Source organism: Mixophyes fleayi, chromosome 1 (assembly GCF_038048845.1).
Source record: "Mixophyes fleayi isolate aMixFle1 chromosome 1, aMixFle1.hap1, whole genome shotgun sequence".
Lineage (NCBI taxonomy): Eukaryota > Metazoa > Chordata > Amphibia > Anura > Limnodynastidae > Mixophyes > Mixophyes fleayi.
The window spans coordinates 461267917-461287662 of record NC_134402.1 but is presented as its reverse complement, the minus strand read 5'-3'; the positions used below and the strand labels follow the sequence as shown (position 1 = coordinate 461287662).

General features: G+C 43.7%; 1 protein-coding gene across 3 annotated transcripts; it reads right to left on the bottom strand.

Annotated features, from left to right (window-relative positions):
• Nucleotides 1-491: 491 nt before the first annotated feature.
• Nucleotides 492-19337, bottom strand: LOC142102884 (oocyte zinc finger protein XlCOF8.4-like). 3 transcript variants are annotated; one of them, XM_075187369.1, is made up of 7 exons: nt 19273-19337; nt 6788-6934; nt 5457-5648; nt 5275-5377; nt 5055-5161; nt 4431-4542; nt 492-3730 (listed from the first exon to the last, which is right to left on the bottom strand). In XM_075187369.1, exons 2-7 carry the CDS (start codon nt 6869-6871, stop codon nt 3096-3098), a joined length of 1233 nt encoding a protein of 410 aa, XP_075043470.1. In that variant the 5' UTR covers nt 6872-6934; nt 19273-19337; the 3' UTR covers nt 492-3095. The 3 variants fall into 3 exon arrangements, with proteins under 3 accessions (XP_075043470.1, XP_075043471.1, XP_075043472.1); XM_075187370.1 differs by having other exon boundaries at nt 492-3727; XM_075187371.1 differs by having other exon boundaries at nt 492-3676.
• Nucleotides 19338-19746: the final 409 nt, after the last annotated feature.

The window sequence follows — 19746 nt, the reverse complement described above, 5'->3', positions numbered from 1 at the left end:
GAAATATATATATATTTTTTTAAAATCTTTATAAACACTTTTAACAATTAACAAATTAAATTAACAAATTAAAAACATCTTAGTATACCAAATTTCAGCCCTTTCTGAATTTTTTTCCACACACACTAAGAATATAGTAGGTCAGTGTATAACTCCGCCCAGCAGGTGGCGCTGCAGCTTGGTTTTATTTTTTCCACACACACACACACACACACACAGGCAGACTGACTAACACACGCCACTAAGCATTTATATTATATATATATATATATATATATATATATATATATATATATATATATATATATATATATATATATGTCTAGTGGCGTGTGTTAGTCTGTCTGTCTGTGTGTGTGTGGAATATGAAAGTCCATATCCCCTTAGGCCTTACCATAAGATGAAGCAAAGTTTTGCACCCCTGCAGACACATCTTGACCCACTCAGCCATGTTCATTACATATAAAATGGACCATTTGTACAAAAATAGCTGCATTATTATTATCGTTTATTTGTTAGGCACCACAAGATTTCCACAGCGCCATATACAGTACAAACAGTAGAATATACAGGGTAGAACAGTACAGAACAATAAACACAAAGTACCAATACTTCAGAAACTCCGGGCAGGCAAATGCAGTAAGGACGGAGCGGAAGAACAGGTATGGAGACGGGAGGGAGGAGGGCCCTGCTCATACGAGCTTACATCCTAAGGGAGGGTAAACAAAATCAGGCACAAAAGTGAACCAGTGAAGCAAGGGGGAAAGAAAAGAGGGGCCAGGGGAGAACGAGCAGAGGAGATGATGGGTTAAGTGGATGGTTGGTAGGCTTTGAGGAACAGGTGAGTTTTAAGTGCCCGTTTGAAGGAGCACAGATTGGGTGAGAGACGGATGGAGCGAGGGAGGTTATTCCAGTGCAGGGGGCAGCTCGGGAGAAGTCCTGGATTCTTGAGTGGGAAGAGGTAATAAGAGTGGAGGAGAGGCGGCGATCATTGGCCGAGCGTAGGGAGCGGGCAGGAGTGTGAATGGTGAGGAGGTTAGAGATATAGGGGGCAGTAGACTGGGAGAGAGCTTTGTAAGTGGTGGAAAGGAGTTTCAAAAGGATTCTATAGGGGAAGGGAAGCCAGTGTAGGGCAAGGCAGAGAGGGGAGGCAGAGGCGGAGCGGCGTGAGAGGAAGACGAGTCTTGCAGCCGCATTGAGTACAAAGCGGAGGGGGGCAAGATGGGAGAGGGGGAGGCCAGTGAGGAGGAAGTTGCAGTAGTCAAGGCGGGAGATGATGAGTGCGTGGATGATTGTTTTGGTGGCATCCTGGGAGAGGAAAGGCCGGATGTGGGCGATGTTGCGCAGTTGTAACCAACAGGCTTGGGCAAGGGATTAAATGTGGGGGGCAAAAGAGAGAGAGGAGTCGAGGGTGACACCCAGACAGCGGAGTTGGGTGACAGAGGAGATGGTGGTGTTGTTAACAATGATAGAGAGGTCACGGTGGGAGAGGAGTCTGGGGGGGGGAAGACAATGAATTCAGTTTTGAAGATGTTAATTTTGAGAAAGCGCGAGGAAATCCAGGAGGAGATGGCATCAAAGCAATCAGATACACGAGAGAGGAGGGTGGAAGAGAGATCAGAAGAGATGTAGAGTTGAATGTCGTCAGCATAAAGGTGATACTGAAGACCGAAGAGGGAGATGAGAGCACCAAGGGAGGAAGTATAGAGCGAAAAGAGTAGGGGGCCGAGAACAGAGCCCTGGGGGACTCCTACAGGGAGGGGGCTGCATGGCATCACAAAGCTGCATTTACAGCATGGGACCATATTTTTGAAACTTCATAATCAATCTACAGAGAAAAAGTACAGATTACAGTACTAATTATATGAACGCTCACACCTTAAATTAGAGAATAGGAACAAACATACTGTAGTGTCCCAGATCCCACATTATATCACCAACCCATAGTCAGGATTATATATTACTCAGTACCCTATATAACAACAAGGTGGTCTTGTTATTACTGTGGACAGTGTGGACAATATCTTATAGAAAAAGTAGTTCTACACATGAGCGATCTGTTCAGTCAGTCATATAAACTATGTAAATATATTTATGCCTATTTTATTTTACATTAATATAATCAACCGCTTTTAAAATTTATTTAGAGGATTGTGGCTCCTCATTTGATGTCTAATTGCTTTTGTCCTATGTGAATTTTCTGATATTCAAGAATGTCACGCTCTAGGGTCTGGAAGAAACCACATGGTCTGCTTGAGTTGATGCTAGAGCCAAGACATGCGGAGTCTAAGGTAAAGGGAGGTATTCACCCGGGACCTCCACAAGGGAGTTTGGACTTTGCGGATCCCTAACCGCAGGACACAGTTCTCAAGTAGGGTCACAAGCAAGACCAAGAGGAGAACCAAGTCACAGGAGAAAGAAAGTTGCTGATAGGAGTAATAATGAGGATTATATTCTGCAGGTAGATGAGGCACAGAGTTCCTGTGGAGCTAGGAGGCCCCTAGGGTCAGGATCATGAGGAAGTGCGATGGTCTGTAGGTAGATAGCGAACAGAAGCACTGATGTGTAGGAGATGTAGACTGGTAGAAACACCCTGCAGTGGGGTGATGCTGTAACGTCAGAAAGCTGAGCACAGGTATTGGTGGTAACGTGCTGCAGCAGCTTTATGCCGGCACACCGAAGAGCTGTTAACAGGTGTAGGTGGTAACACTCTGCGACCGGAATACGCTGTAACACCAGAGAGTTGGAAGCAGGTAAAGGTGGTAATACTCTGCAGCAGGATAATGCTGTAAAACTGGAGAGCTGGAAGTATGTATTGGTGATAGTACTCAGCAGCAGCAGAAGAACAGGAGCCAGACTGAAATACGTCTAAATAGGAGAGGAGACCTAAATATCTGGCACTCAGGTAAGGAGACAGGTGCTTTAAATAGACAGGCAATCAATCAGGTGAATGGAAGGAGTTTTGAAAAGGGCTGGTTTTGCACATACGCAGTTCAGACAGGCAAGATGGTGCCCGCCAGTGCAAGCCACGGGGACCTGCTGAGAGAGGAGAAGCAGTCAGAGGTAGGTGGGAGCGCTGAACCCCAACCATGTGGTCAGCGGGTCCGCTGCCTGACAAAGAAGACCTGATTTGTTTGTAAACCATTCGCTCCCTCATTACATGGAAATTGTTTACCTGTGTGACTTTTCTGATGTGTCATAAGATGGGATTTTTGTGTAAAACATTTCCCACATTCAGAACATGGATATGGTTTCTCACCTATGTGACTTCTCTGATGCTTCATAAGATTTGATTTTTGTGTAAAACATTTCCCACATTCAGAACATGGAAATGGTTTCTCACCTGTGTGAGTTCTCTGATGTCTTATAAGATTTGATTTTTGTGTAAAACATTTCCCACATTCAGAACATGGAAATGGTTTCCCATCTGTGTGAGTTCTCTGATTTTTGACAAGCTTTGATTTCTGTGTGTAACATTTCTCACCAGAATATGGAAATTTTGTATCATCTTTATGAAATGTACTGTGTGTAACAATATCTTTGCTTGCAGAGCAGTCTTCAGGATTAGAGGGATCAGATGATTTATCTGCACTGTGACGTATTAGTTGTATATTTCGAGTAATGAGGATTTCTCCTGGAAAATCTTGTGTGATGTTATCATCTTCTATTTCAAAACCTGTAGATAAAATGAGATGTCCTTCTGAGATATTTCTGCGTTTGCATCCATCTGCTGGAAACAAAATATATATATATATGGAAATACATTGAGTAGCAGATTATAATACTTTGGGGGAAATTCAATTAGCTGCAATGTTCCTCGGAACATCACGGCTACGCATTTTTACCGTTAGTAAAGTAAAAATCTCTGCTTATTTTTCCTCGCGCAAGGAAAATTCAGCTGAGATTTATCTGAATAAATACGCGCAAAGTTTCTCTGGAATAGTAACGAAAACACTTTGCGCACAACTGAATTCCTCCCTATGAGTGAGTTCAAGATGTTCAGTTGTTTACTTTTAATCTGGAAACTACAACATTCATTACAATTATAAAACTGCATTATCAAGCACCATGCATAGATCCAGCCACATTGCAGACTTTGGCATGTAACACTTCCCAGGCATGCACATTACACTGCCAGTATCATAGGACAGGAATCCTCATTAGCCACTGACATTGTCCAGCTAGACTCTGCCCTCACAAACAGAGTAGACATGGGCTAAATTTGCAGCGAGTCCCGGCCATGGGTTTACACCACTCTTAGGTCTCACACGGAGCAGTAGGAGAATGGAGCAGGACAACAAGGGGCAATAAGTGGTATCTGTATGTGAGCTGATGATCCGTGAGGTATGTTTGGTCTGTTAATGTTTTTATTTAATATATTTCACTGACATTAATGATTGTAACCTCTGTAATAAGTGTTTATTACTCACCTGTGCTGATATCTGTAGGGATTTCCTCCTCCTTAAACTGCTGATCACCCCTCACATACGTCTCTTCCTCTCCCTCAATAATTTCTACTTTAATATCAGTTTGGACATCATCCTAAGTAGCCCACAAAATAATATCTGATTTAATCATTTGAGATGAAACAGAAGAATAACTGTGTATAAGGATGGGTACACACTAGAATTTCTCCCGATGTGATAGCTATAACAATTTTACCAACAACTAAAAAGTCCCAATCAGCAGCTAATTAATGTGTATATATTATATATTGTACACGATTTACCTTCAGATGTGTGAAAAGATCATGACTCTGCACACACCATAGAGATCTATGGACACTGCTGGTCGTAAGTGCAGACACACTGCAGAATTGGAACAACGTTGTTCCATCGTTGAATGAGATTTTTAGTTCTATTTAAAAATCAAATGAAACGATACAACGTGCTTTGGAGTGATAAGCGCTCATTGCAGGGTACACACTAATGCTATACTGGAATGAACGGTCGTGATCGTGTTATTGGCTCGATAATCGGCTGAAAAACCTGTAGTGTGTACCCAGCCTAAGAGCCACACAGCATTATTACAGATCATGTATGAAGTCACGTTACCTGATACTCCTGATACTCCTGTGGTTTCCAGTAATTCTCCTCTGTACAATCCTGTGAATAATGAGGACGGAGATATCTCTCTGGGATAAGTCTGTTACTGGATCCCTCTGTAGGAGACACACAGTGACTGAGTACATTGTTTATGTCATTATCAGATGATGTGTATCTAGGTGGCCCTCATCACTGCTCTCCCCTGTACAATAAATCAGTTTCCTCTTACCCATCGATGTGAGAGGCTGGAGATTCTCCATCATGATGTCCTTGTACAGACTCTTGGGGTCTTCTAAATTCTCCCACTCCTCCTCCTGACACCGTACAGGAACCTGACACACACAATGACACAGTCATCATCCAGACACATCCCCTGGTGTTACTGTATAATGTCCCATTCCCAGCAGTCACCTCTCCAGTCACCAGCTGAATGATCTTGTTGGTCGGTTCCAGGTTCTTCTGGTCATTGTTTCTCCCATGTGACAGTGAGTGAGGTGGAGGCACCGTGATGGGGCTCTGGGTCCTGCTCAATCCTCCCGACACACAGGGGCGGTTCCTGGGTGTCACACACTCACCAGATCTCTTTATCACTGCTGTGTAATCCTGTGTCATGAGACAGACATCAATAAAAAGATAAATGAGGCTTCATGTATTTGGAATTTTTTTAGAAGTTAACTGTGCAAAATATAAAAACTGGTCTATTTTACAAATACAATCCCTACCCTGTATGTAACTGTTTTCTATATTCAGCAAAGTGTTGTCTATAGAGCTCTTACACCTCCTGCAGATCGTGACACCTTCAGTGGTCCCACCGTTCTCAGTCCTCTATCTACAGCCAGCCAACAAATTAGTGCAAACAGTAAGATGGGGGTTATAGCAGACAGAGGAGTCAGAACAGCCGACCTATGGAAGATAGTAGGAGAGACGAGTGCTATATACACTCTAATAGACAGTGCACATAGGAAACCATACAGGGAGGGCAGGGGTTGTATATGTAAAGAAGTCATTCTGGTCTGCTTTGCACATTTAAAAAAAACCATGTAAAACTTAGTAACATCTAAAAACACTGCATAAGCTGGAACTCCCGAAGCCCCATGACTGTAAGTGATAGAAAATACAACATACTGTGACCAATGCAACATATCACAAGTCTGTGAAGATTTAATTAATCTCTGGACAGATGAGACAAGTCATGTCCCTGTTTAATTTATAGCAGTAAGAATGATGTCACTGTGACATTCCCAGATCACCTCTGTGACATCACTGTGACATTCCCAGATCACCTCTATGACATCACTGTGACATTCCCAGATCACCTCTATGACGTCACTGTGACATTCCCAGATCACCTCTATGACATCACTGTGACATTCCCAGAGCACATCTATGACGTCACTGTGACATTCCCAGATCACCTCTGTGACATTCCCAGATCACCTCTATGACATCACTGTGACATTCCCAGAGCACATCTATGACGTCACTGTGACATTCCCAGATCACCTCTATGACGTCACTGTGACATTCCCAGATCACCTCTATGACATCACTGTGACATTCCCAGAGCACATCTATGACGTCACTGTGACATTCCCAGATCACCTCTGACGTCACTGTGACATTCCCAGATCACCTCTATGATGTCACTGTGACATTCCCAGATCACCTCTATGATATCACTGTGACATTCCCAGAATCCCTCAACTCTATGATGTCACTGTGACATTCCCAGAATCCCTCACCTCTCCAGTCAGCAGATAGATGATTTCCAGGGTGAGATTTAATATCCTTTCACTCTTGTCTTGGTCCATCCTCAGGAAATCCATTATTTACACAGAACAGGTTTCACCTTCACTTGACTTCTATCTGGCTTCACACAGTTCAATGGTCTAGGAATAAATATAATAATTATAATAAACATCACATACTACATATACAACCTATTAAAATATGAAACATAAAGGGTATTGTGTAGAGTTGGCTGTAAGTGTGAACTAAAATACGCATTTCCGCACTGCGTACAACTAATGTATATGTTCAAGTCATACTTGCCTACTCTCCTGGAATTACCGGGAGGCTCCCAAATTTCGGGGAGTCCTCCCTGACTCCCAGAAGAGTAGTGGTATTCGCCGAAATTCACGGCATTGAATGGCGGGGCAGGGTTTAATCGCGTCATTAAGGCCTGCCCTCGCTATTCAATGCCGTGAATTTGGGCATCTTATAGTGGGGGTGGGGCTATGGTGACGCAACGACTACGCCCCCCTCCTACCGCCGTCACATGAAACAGCAACGATCCGTTCAGCATAGGGATGGCTTCTAAATCAGGTCCAGGAGAAATAATCTCACCATTAGAGGTTACCCTAAATCAACATACACATAAGTCTTTTATGACATTTTTACTAGGCCTCTTCAAACATTTGCTCCCTGAGCTTTATGAGACAGTGAGTGTACTAGACACAGCACGTAAAACTGAGAACAAAGTCACCCACCTACCAAAATCCCAGACACATTATAGTCCATAAAGCAAAACAAAAAATGATGATGGCTGCCCATGACTGCCTTTTCATTGACTTTGAAGGACTCCCAGATACAAATATTCCAACATCTGGCACCATTAAAAATTCAAAAGAGACATGAACTGCAGGGGATCACCAGTATCCTAAGAGCTCATAACTGCAAATATAAATGGTGCTAATAGACACCAAGGGGTATATTTACTAAACTGCAGGTTTGAAAAGGTGGAGATGTTGTCTATAGCAACCAATCAGATGCTAGCTGTCAATTTAAAGAATGTACTAAATAAAGGATAACTAGAATCTGATTGGTTGCTACAGGCAACATATCCACCTTTTCAAACCTGCAGTTTAGTAACTATACCCCCAGCCTCTTTATGCAAAATTAGTAGATCAAGGTCAAATCATTATGTTCAAACTGGGTATCCTCCAAGAACCCCAGACCAGCGGCCCTCACCAAGGATCTTCATCAACTAGACCCCAAAAGCTGCCACAGCCTGAATGGCAAAAAGTTGTTCGGAGAACTTGAATAACCCTAATTATTGTGCACAACTTAATCCATCCTGGATGAGATGGTTTAACATGAGAGGTGTATTCTTAAAATATGATCCTACTTCACTGATGGTCATAACTGCACAAAGGTGTAATTTTGTCATGTGTTGTTCAATAAGGATGGACAAACTGTCGGGGTGACATGACCCCACATCCCTAAAATTCATATTAATAGGTAAAGTTAGAAAGACATGGAGAGGAGGAGACTATATTAAGCAGATATCTAAAGAGGAGACAAAATGAATATATACCCTAAAAACACTGACCCCTAATGGTCTAGACTTCGATTTGGGGACATTTTTATGATTATATCCGCTGCCTCTATTCTATTCTGATGTCATTCTGCACCCCAACTATATATACATTCTTCCTATACGTGTAACACCACTAGAAATGGTTCTTCTTTGTTTGCCATTATATTCTATGTATGATTGACATCAATACTTGTTTCTTACTACAGCGCATGGGTTGCATCATGAAGCACAATCAGTCTGATTTCCGCCTTGAAAAAATTGGTCCATACATTCTGACAATGGTATAAACCTCTATCAAAGGAGATTGGGCAGCACAGTGGCCTAGTGGTTAGCACTTCTGCCTTACAGCACTGGGATCATGAGTTCAATTTCTGACCTGTGTGGAGTTTGTATGTTCTCCCTGTGTTTTCTATGGGTTTCCTCCGGGTGCTCCGGTTTCCTCCCACACTCCAAAAACATACTGGTTTTTGGAGTATATGTGTGTGTGTGTTAGGGAATTTAGACTGTAAGCTCCAATGGGGCAGGGACTGATGTGAGTGAGTTCTCTGTACAGCGCTGCGGAATTAGTGGTGCTATATAAATAATTGATGATTATGATGATTGCTGTTACTGCCACAAGCCCATGAGCAGAGTACTGTCTATGTAATTTATGGGACTAAAGTTGGATCCATTTAAAATCTTGCTTTGCTAAGGAGATACAGATCACATTTTGGTACAACGGCTACAATATGTAATATGTAATATATACAGTCAGCAGGACCTCGCTGTATACTACACACTGCCCCCTGATCGGTACAGGGGAGGTAAGAGGAGGATCAGCAGAAGGAATGAATACAGGAGGGAATCCTGCTAATGACTAAGTGATCCACTGTACTCCTTCCAGAGATCAAGTGCTTATTGGCCATCTACATATACGTATAAGGAACTATCCTTTAGGACATTAACGGAATATCTACAGAATATCAGTGACTATCTACTGAGCCAGTGTCTGTCTATTTAAGTACCTCGGTGTTAATCTATTGGTCCCTAATAACAAGCTATCTATATATCAGTGACCCATAGCACCGCTGAGACATATATGATATAGGTTGCATGGTACCTAAATGCTTCTTTGCTGCATATGTAAATATTTCTGGGCAGAATTGTGTAACATGCAGAATACGTTGATTTTACACTTGAACATTTATGAGATGATTTACTAAATAAATGTTTACTTTTAATGCTATGACAATTAGCACATTCTTACAGCATTATTACACTTGCACCTAGGAAACTCCTATGTTACCAAGATATCGCTCAGAAGGAAAGAATCCCCCTTCCCACTATTTTCCCTGACTGGCAGTAATACTGACTCTGAATAGGGGGCGCAGTTGACCAACCACTATTTGTATTATAAACTCTCGGGGTGCGTCTATCCTAGACTCAGTGACGCCTGCCCCCAAAGCCAGATGGGACACTCCTCAGACTCATATACAGCTGTCGGAAACCTCAAAATGTTGTAATATGTGTTGACTGTGCTCTGTTTTATCATAGACCTGGTGAACTTCCATTCACTCTACCTGCAGTTTGGATTTAGTTCTTCAAGTTGTAAATCATTTGTTGTTAGTCTCCCCTTTGACTGACTTGTGACTTGTCATGTCTCTCTACCTCCCCCCTGATAACTTCCCTTGCCATTCTTAGCCCTGTCCTCCGCAATTTCCTTTGCTTCCTTTCCTACCTCTATCGTCTGTGTGCCCTTCATACCCTCTAATGTGCCCACTCTTGTGTATTACAAGCTCACACTGCCATCCTAGCTCTTCAGTTTCTGCAAGAAATCACCTTGTTGAGCCTTCAAGAGGCCGAGCTTCTCAGTGTTCCCACCAATCTGAGCATCCCCCCTTCCATCCAGTCTCCTCTTTTTATTATGTCCCTACTCCACCCTGTTTTTTTTTTAAACACATACAAATGTTCCTTACTCCACGCTTCATTTTATAGGTGAGCATTTGACTATAATACCTCAGTCATAGGCTTCCTCCTATATGAGACATTCATGCTAGTGTCTGCCTATGTTACAAATCAGAACCAGTCACCTTTCCTCATTAAGATGTTTAACCACATTGGGCAAGTTGAGAAGGGTCATCTGATTTTGGAGAATTTAATTTAACCCTAGATCTTCAGCTCGATAATCATGATCAGCCCACGACTTACCCCTCCCGGGAATATAAGCACTCGGCATCCCTACTCGCCCTTTACAATCTGACACTTGAAGAAGCCCTCAGCAATGGAGTGCCCACACCACTCTCTACTCTTAACTAACCTAGGAGAACTCTTCCACTGAGTACTTTAACTTAAATGTTACAGATGATGTAACTGAAGGAATAGTATGGGAGGCTTATAAAGTCACTTATTAGAGGTCCTCTAAATAATGCAACCTCCGCGCTCCAGAAAAATATGGAAATCTGTAATTTCAAAAAACAAATCGAGCCTCACCTCCCGCAGCACAAGCAACGCCCCACTTCTGAGCTCTTTGAGCAAATTAATGTACATAAAAATCAATTTAACACCCTGCATTTGAAAAAGGCAGCTATCACCCTCAGACAACTTCAACAACACTTCTATGATAAGGTATACAAATGTAACACCATTTTAGTGAACAAACGCTGTCAAAAAGGATACCAACAATTACCGAAAACAATCAAGACACATCAGGGCTCGGTCACTTACAACCCATCTCAGATAGCAGAGAAGTTTTACAGATTTTACTACTCAACTTACAATCTTCCAAATCTACCCTCTCGCACAGAGGCTTAAACAGGGCTATACATGCTTACTGGTCACCAGACAACCTTCCTAAGAGGATCTTGGTGGTGAGTAATGACAACATCACTGTTGCCGAGACCCTTCAGGAAATGAAATTCATGAAACTGGATTCAACTCCCGGACCAAGAGAGCAGGTGTCTCATTTACAATATCCATAGCCAGAAACATTCAGCCCTCCTACGGCCCCTGGGAGCCGAAAAGGTGTTTGACCCCATTTAGTGTTCCGCATGTTATCTGCAATCAGTGACTGCTCTGTACCACAAACCCCGTGCAACGGTTTCCTCATCTGCGACATATACTGGCATAACACTAGTCTGCCACACTTTCATCTATGATATTTGCATTAGTCATTGAGCCCCTGGCCATCAATCCACACGAATTCTCTGCATCTCCAGAAATAGCTCTGGATACAAGATCTCCATTTACTCTGCACAATGCCCCTTTTTTAGTTATGAACCCCCAATCATCCCTCACAAATCACTGGAAGGAATTAGCCTCTTATGGCCTCTCCCGGGCTATAAAGTCAACTCAGGGAAATATTGAGGTTCTAGACGTTTACGTTTCTTGAGACACAAAATTAAAATGAACAAAATTACTCCTTTAAATGCAACCGCACAGACTGAAGTACTTATGGGCAGGCGCGGGCTGACAACATGCAGCCCGGGGGGCGCACAGACGGCCGTATCACATGATATGGCCGCATCGCAATTAAACGCGTGTCATATGATGCGGCCGCCTGTGCGGCCCGAACAGCGGTCACTCTGAGCGGCCGGGGGACCGATGCCCCCCCGGCCCAGCCCGCCCCTGCTTATGGGTATACATAACGAAACACTACCACCAATGTTATCAAGCTAATTACCCGGGATGAACAGTCGTAATTACAAACCTTAATTTCTGGGATAAAACTGGATTGGAGAAATCAATTCTGTTAAAATAAATGTGCTGACCAGACTGCCCTACTTACTTAAAACACTGCCTAGACCAGATGTTCTCATCTCTCCCAAGATACTTATTCTACCTTCATCTAAGACACACCCTATGGAGCTAAGTGTTAGAAATTAGCACTGTCACGAACGCCTGTCCCAGATACAGCAATCTGCACAGCTGGCCGTGACTGGCGCCACCGTAGTCACTTAGCAATGAATACACCTTTTCTGCCACCAGGAAGGATTTATTATGGTGTCCTTACATTCACCAAAACCACTTATTAATGTTTCACACTCATATCACATACACATGTAGAATGAGCCTCCCTGGGTTTCGTAATTTCACAAAGAATCACGGAGAATACACTAGATTAAATTTATTTAATCTTAAAAATGTTTCCAAGGCTTATTTACAATATTAAATAACAAGACATACAATATGTTACACAAATGAGTTTCAGAAAACAAAATAGGAAATAAAATCAGAGTTACTACTTGCTAGTTAAGACCCGATGCGTGAGGGAACACAATTGAGGAAAATGGAACATTTCAGTCTTGATAGACCTCCTCATGAAAATGCACAATCTGATGTCTAAAGTTGAATATTTTAAAACCTTTCTCCACATAGCCCTCACCCCCCACCTTTGGAGTTTAACAGTCAAAGGACAGTTTGATCTCCCAAATGTCACAGGACTTTTCGAAGGGAGCTACGGATATCCTGAGATCAGAAAGTTCACAAGACCTGATTTCCCATCTTTGCTCATTCTGCATGACTAGCTAGATACAACTTTACAACTTTGGGGCTTCAAACTCCTCCAAGACACTTATCTATCCCGGCCTGGCTAGTTTCAAAATATTAATGACACTTGCACAGGTTCAGACTCATGTCATCTAGCAAAGCACACGTTAAGATTACATTACAAGGTTACATACAATATACATTGTCATACATGAATTCAACAGAAAATAACAATCAATCATTAGTAATACTACATAATCATCACAAGCACCCTCCTCCTCACCTATCTATACATATCTGATGTAACCTACGTTTCCCTGCAGATCGTGAGGACCATTCTTCTGCTCCATGGTTAGCAGGTGGAAGTGAATTTTTTTAATTAATTAGTGAGCCCATGCTAGTCCTCAATATTCTGAGTTTCTAGAGGAGTACACTAACCCATCGAGAAGCTGTTACCAGTTTTTACTGCTCAGCCATTTCTATCAGTCAAATCTAACCTCCATAGAAGACCACTGACATCAATCAAATCTCTCTGTTTGCGCTGTGCATCCACGATAGGTCTCATCTTTACAATCTACTATGACCTTGCTGCTCCAGGTCTGCCAAAGAAAGATTACCACAAACTACTGTGGGAGACGGACTGGACCAAAGGCATTGGGCAAATAGGAAAGGGCTCATAAGAGAGAATACTACTAGTAACTTCTGTGTTAAAACCAGGAAAAGGGCTGTAAACACTTGAAACAAGGACTTTAACATCACTACTTCCATCTTACTTTTGTGGATCCAAAAAACCACCCACAGTCTGTGACTCATCCTCCATCTGCTTCTTCACCAGGACAAACTACTATACGAGTTATCCACAGAACAAGTACACTAATATCCAACAAGAGGACAATCATCACGCAACCACTTCATCCAAAGGAACGCCATAATTAAGGCACTACAGGAGTAATCTACTGAGCAAAGCCAGGAGTCAGCGGGTGCAGCGTTACTCAGCCAGCACGGAACTGGGATTTACAACTACTGGGACCCGCTACAGATTCACATCAAAGATCAGACAGTATCAGCTCAGACGTGTGGGACTGACCATGAGAGGGCCGAGCAATGGTACAATCAGAATTAAGGTGGTCACCTGGAGTTCAGGTACTCGGACCGGTTTCCATTTTTTTTAAAAAAAATGCACAAAATTGGGGCAAACGCACATCTGATTTCAACTAGAAGCGGATCTGAAGAAACGTTTTCTTTTTAATATCCCCTCCCCCCCATGAAATACATTTATCAGGAGGTTATTAATGTCTACTGTACATAAAATACATTTTAGATACATAGTCACATCTCATACGTTACTACTCGCCCTATACTTTGTGGACACCACCGAATCAGAGGCTACTACGGTTTCGCATATCCCTACAGTTAAAGTCTCTTTACCTATCTGGGATCACACCAGGTGCACATATCAACTGCGCTCCGGCTACTCTCTGTTGACCCCACTATGGAACTCGGTTTCTTCCCACCAGGTCAGGACCATCGCATCTTACCGCATTAAATGAGTCATAACCTGTTGTTTGTCAGGAATTTGGCCCCCATGTGTGTATTCCCCACGTTTGCAGCCCTCTGTGAATCACTTGCTCCCCCAATCGAGTCTTTAACCAATATCTCCAACACTATTTAAATTCACTTAAACTACCCCTGGCTGCTGACCAATGTTCACCTCTAGAGACTCTCTGCCACGGCTGCCTCCATTCAAAAGGCCTCATTTTTACTGTATATTAAATTGTAATACAACACAACACCCCCAACCACATGAATTAGCCTGGGAGAGAGACACGGGTGAGACCCTGGAGCCAAGAGAGTGGTCCATAATCAAACTGTATATAGCTAAAACATCAATATTAGTCAGTTAAAGAGGAAGCTTTTAAGTTTTTTTAGCAATGGTATTGGGTCCCCAAACGCATCCACTCTGTCTTCCCTAATTCCTCTGATCTAATACCACCCCCCCCTCCCTACACAGAAACTGATTCACCATATTGTCATTGCTGCCCGCTACAAGCAAACAGCTGTACCTTCACTGTCAGACACTATACAGAGTATATGGACGACCCATAACGACCCCTCTACACGACATTCCCTCTGCCTTCCGTACGGTGTGGACTCCTTGGACGAGCTACTATGACGCAAATCTTCCCACGTCCGTACCTATTTCCATATCATGTATTTTATGAAGTTCTCTTGTCTTTTAAAACCTAATAAAAAAGTTTTATTGAAAAAAAAAAATATGAATACATTTTTATAGTTGCTCCTGATCACAGACACATGTTGTATTATACATACACGACCGTTATCACTATCGCTCGGCACTTACACCCGGCTGGTGCTAGTGATACAATTGAAAAACGTATCTGAGAGATGCCCAAAGCCTGGATAAAACCTTGGCCCTTAGTGTACACTTTTCATACTGCCCTCACTGTACACTGTGCACACTGCCCTCACTGTACACTGTGCACACTGCCCTTACTGTACACAATGCACACTGCCCTCACTGTTGTAACGGATTTACTGGATTCACTACTAATCTTGATTAACGCTGGCTTACCTGAGGTGCAGAGTCTAACGATCTCCCCGGTATTCACCAAGAACCGCCGCAAGGCGGGATGGGCTTTGCTGCCGGGAGTCGCAGGTCGCAGTCCTCAGGTTTGCCCCAAGATGTAGTACAGCGGAGTAGGAGCAAGCTGAGAGTAGTCGGACAGGCCGGGTCGGTACACAGGTAGGCAATGTAGACAGAATCAGGAAGCGGTCTCGGAGTCAATCAAACCGGGTCGGTACACGGGACACCAGAACAGAAGCGTAGTCAGCTAGCCGGGTCGGTACACAGGAAGGCAGATAACGTATAGAGGAAGGAGCGTGAGGCAATCCGGGTCAGGAGCACAGGCAATAAGGAAGGTCAACAAGCCAGGTCGGTACACGGAGGGCAACGGAATCCAGAAGAGTGAACAAGCCGGGTCGGTACACTGGGAGTCAACACACAGGAAGCAGGAACAAGGAAGGACACAGGAATCAGGAGCCAGGAACTGGTAAATTGCTCTGACACTCTCCAAGTGTCAGAGCTAGGTTTTATACAGTGTCCCATTTGATTTCCCCTCCCTGGTAGCGATCACGTGACCGCCCTAGGTAGCAGTCACGTGACTGCTGAACCCGGAAGTGCGGCTTCCGGGTCCGACGGAGCGTGGAAGGTAAGTATCGTAACAACTGTACACTGCACACTGACCTCGCTGTACACTGTGCACACTGACCTCGCTGTACACTGTGCACACTGCCCTCACTGTACACTGTGCCCTCACTGTACACTGTGCACACTGCCTTCACTGTACACTGTGCCCTCACTGTACACTGCCCTCACTGTACACTGTGCATACTACCCTAACCAGGCATCTCGCGGACAATTCCCTCCTCGACCCTCTCCAATCTGGCTACCGCCCCCTCCATTCTACCGAAACTGCCCTGTCCATGGTTACTAATGATCTCCTATAAGCCAAATCAAAGGGTCACTTCTCCGTACTCATCCTCCTTGACCTCTTTGCAGCCTTTGACACCGTGGACCATCCCCTCCTGCTGCAAACTCTTCTCTCTCTCGGCCTCTCTGGTTCTGTCCATGCCTGGTTCGCCTCATACCTCGCTAACCGCTCCTTCTCTGTATCCACGTCTGGTTCTTCCTCTACTCCCTCCCCTCTCCCTGTAGGAGTCCCTCAGGGCTCTGTTCTCGGTCCTCTACTCTTCTCGCTCTATACTTCCTCCCTTGGTGCTCTCATCTCCTCCTTCGGTCTTCAGTATCACCTTTATGCTGACGACATTCAACTCTATATCTCCTCTCCTGATCTTTCCTCCACCCTCCTCGCTCGGGTATCAGACTACCTCTCCGCCATCTCCTCCTGGATGTCCGAGCGCTTTCTCAAAATAATATCTCTAAAACTAAACTTGTTGTCTTTCCTCCGCCCAGACTCCCATCCCACCATGACCTCTCTATTGCCATCAATAACACCACCATCTCCTCTGTCACCCAACTTCGCTGCCTGGGTGTCACCCTCGACTCCTCTCTCTCTTTTGCCCCCCACATTCACTCCCTTGCCCAAGCCTGTCGCTTCCAACTACGCAACATCGCCCGCATCCGTCCTTTTCTCTCTCAGGATGCCACCAAAACTATCACCCACGCACTCATCATCTCCCGCCTCCATTATTGTAACCTCCTCCTCACTGGCCTCCTCCACTCCCGTCTCTCCCCCCTCCGCTCTATACTCAATTCGGCCGCAAGACTCATCTTCCTCTCACGTCGCTCCTCCTCTGCCTCGCCTTACACTGGCTCCCCTTCCCCTACAGAATCCTTTTCAAACTCCTCACCACCACTTACAAGGCTCTCTACAACTCTACTGCCCCTTATATCTCTAACCTACTCTCCATTCACACTCCTGCCCGCTCCCTGCGCTCGGCCAACGACCGCCGCCTCTCCTCCACTCTTATCACCTCTTCCCACTCCAGAATCCAAGACTTTTCCCGTGCAGCCCCTTCTCTGGAACGACCTCCCTCGTTCCATCCGTCTCTCTCCTACTCTGTGCTCCTTCAAACGTGCACTAAAAACTCACCTCTTCCTCAAAGCCTACCAACCATCTACTTAACCCCCATCTCCTCCCTTTTGCTTGTCCTCCCTTCTCTCCTCTTGCCTCAACTGGCTCCTCTTGTGCCTGGTCTGTTTACCCTCCCTTAGGATGTAAGCTCGTATGAGCAGGACCCCCTCCCCTCCTGTCTCCATACCTGTTCTTCCGCTCCGTCTTTACTGCATATGACTGGCCGGAGTTTTTGAAGTATTGGTACTTTTTGTTCATTGTTCTGTATGGTTTCACCCTGTATAGTCTACTGTTAGTACTGTGTACAGCGCTGCGGATACCTTGTGGCGCCTAACAAATAAATGATAATAATAATAATAATACCCTCACTTTACACTTTGCATACTGCCCTCACTGTACACTGTGCATACTGCCCTTACTGTACACTGCCCTCACTGCACACTGTCCTCACCCACCACATTACAGCTATTCAACTGTATGCGGCAGTAAGTGTCCTTAGTGTTTGAAGATTAATTGGATCTATTTGTGTTTACTGGTATATGGTCCATTTTTGGGCAAGTGTAATGCAAAATATGACACAAATTGGCATTTACATTCCTTAATGAATCAGGCCCAATATGTATCAACACCCAGAAGTAACTGTGATATATCTTAAGTCTCTGCAGCAAAACGTCTAATTGCATCATCCGGATTGCTAACGTATTAAATTTACAAACATGGACAAAACAGAGGTTTAGTCCCAGTATCTGGATTTAAATAAAGACCGGTCATTTTTATGCATTTTTAGATGAAGATATTTTTATGTTCTGAGTCTCACAATATAAAGTGCATTAGTGGCCTTGAATTAATTGACGTGGATGCTCCATGTAATGCCGACTTCTGGCCAGATGTTCAAATATTGAGAAGTAATTGTGGTTGTAATTAACTGTATTGGGGATATGTATGTGTTCTTTTAATAAACTAAATATATATTTATCGTTGGTCATTCAATGTATACTTTAGTTTGTGCTGAAATAAAACGGAATGTCTTATACAGATAGTTTATATATTCATTTCAGCCTTATTAGACAGTAAATGTGTTTGAAGAATACGGCCCAATACAACCATGAGACTATAGCGCAGTGACCTTTATATTGTTATATTACATTTGTGTGAGGACCGGGGGATATCTGGTCCCTTCTACATATAAAACACTAGAACTTAGCGCCTCTCTTCCAGCAGTAAATGATGGTTATAGTGACCATGGCATTATCTGTATGAAGTTTGTATGTTCTCCCTTTGTTTACGTGGGTTTCCTCTGGGTGCTCCGCTTTCCTCCCACATTCCAAAAACATACAAGTAGGTTAATTGGCTGCTATCAAAAATTGACCCTAGTCTCTGTGTGTGTGTGTGTGTGTGTGTGTGTGTGTGTGTGTGTGTGTGTTAGGGAATTTAGACTGTAAGCCCCAATGGGGCAGGGACTGATGCGAGTTCTCTGTACAGCGCTGTGGAATTAGTGGCGCTATATAAATAAATGGTGATGATGATGATTGTGGCGTCATATACGTGCAGCAGGGACTGACATCACAGTAATACACAATATACATTGGTACTGAATAAATAAATGGGCTTATGGCGCTTTGTGTCACCAGCACCCACAATAAATCCAATATGGCGGCCTCCTGTGTTATGTGCTGCTGGTGTGTGTAATATGTAACATACATCACAGAGAGAAGTAACCACAAATACAGCAACATAAATAGTGACACCTAATATATATAATGTGCTGATCTGAGGAGGATCTTTCTTTACCTCCAGTGACTGATATATTATTATAGTCAGATATTACCTCCGCCTTGTACAGGACCCGGATGTTGTATATGGGTGACTGAGGGCAGCGCTCCAGGTTCTAACATGGCGCCTGAGCGCATGTGACCACGCCCCCTCCGCAGCGTCACTGGTTCTATAGCTGTAATAGTAATAGTGTGTCTTGGAGGCTAAGGGAAAATGGCCGCCGCTACCCTGCATTGAGGACAATACACGAATGTTATTTACTTTACTCTAGTGATGACATTGTTACCAGTCATATATACATTCTGCTATTTACAAGACATCCTTTGTATCTTCCTGTAGAGATAAAGCTCAGTATGTCTCCTCCAATATTCACTACTTGTACTACAGGAAAATGGCCGCCAGTCTTATAAACGGGTCTGATGATTTCATGCATTTATTAATTCCTATCTCCATCTAGTGCTCCCCTAATCCCCCTCTCAGATTGTCCTGTATATAGAATATAATAATGAGAGTCATTGACATGAAAACC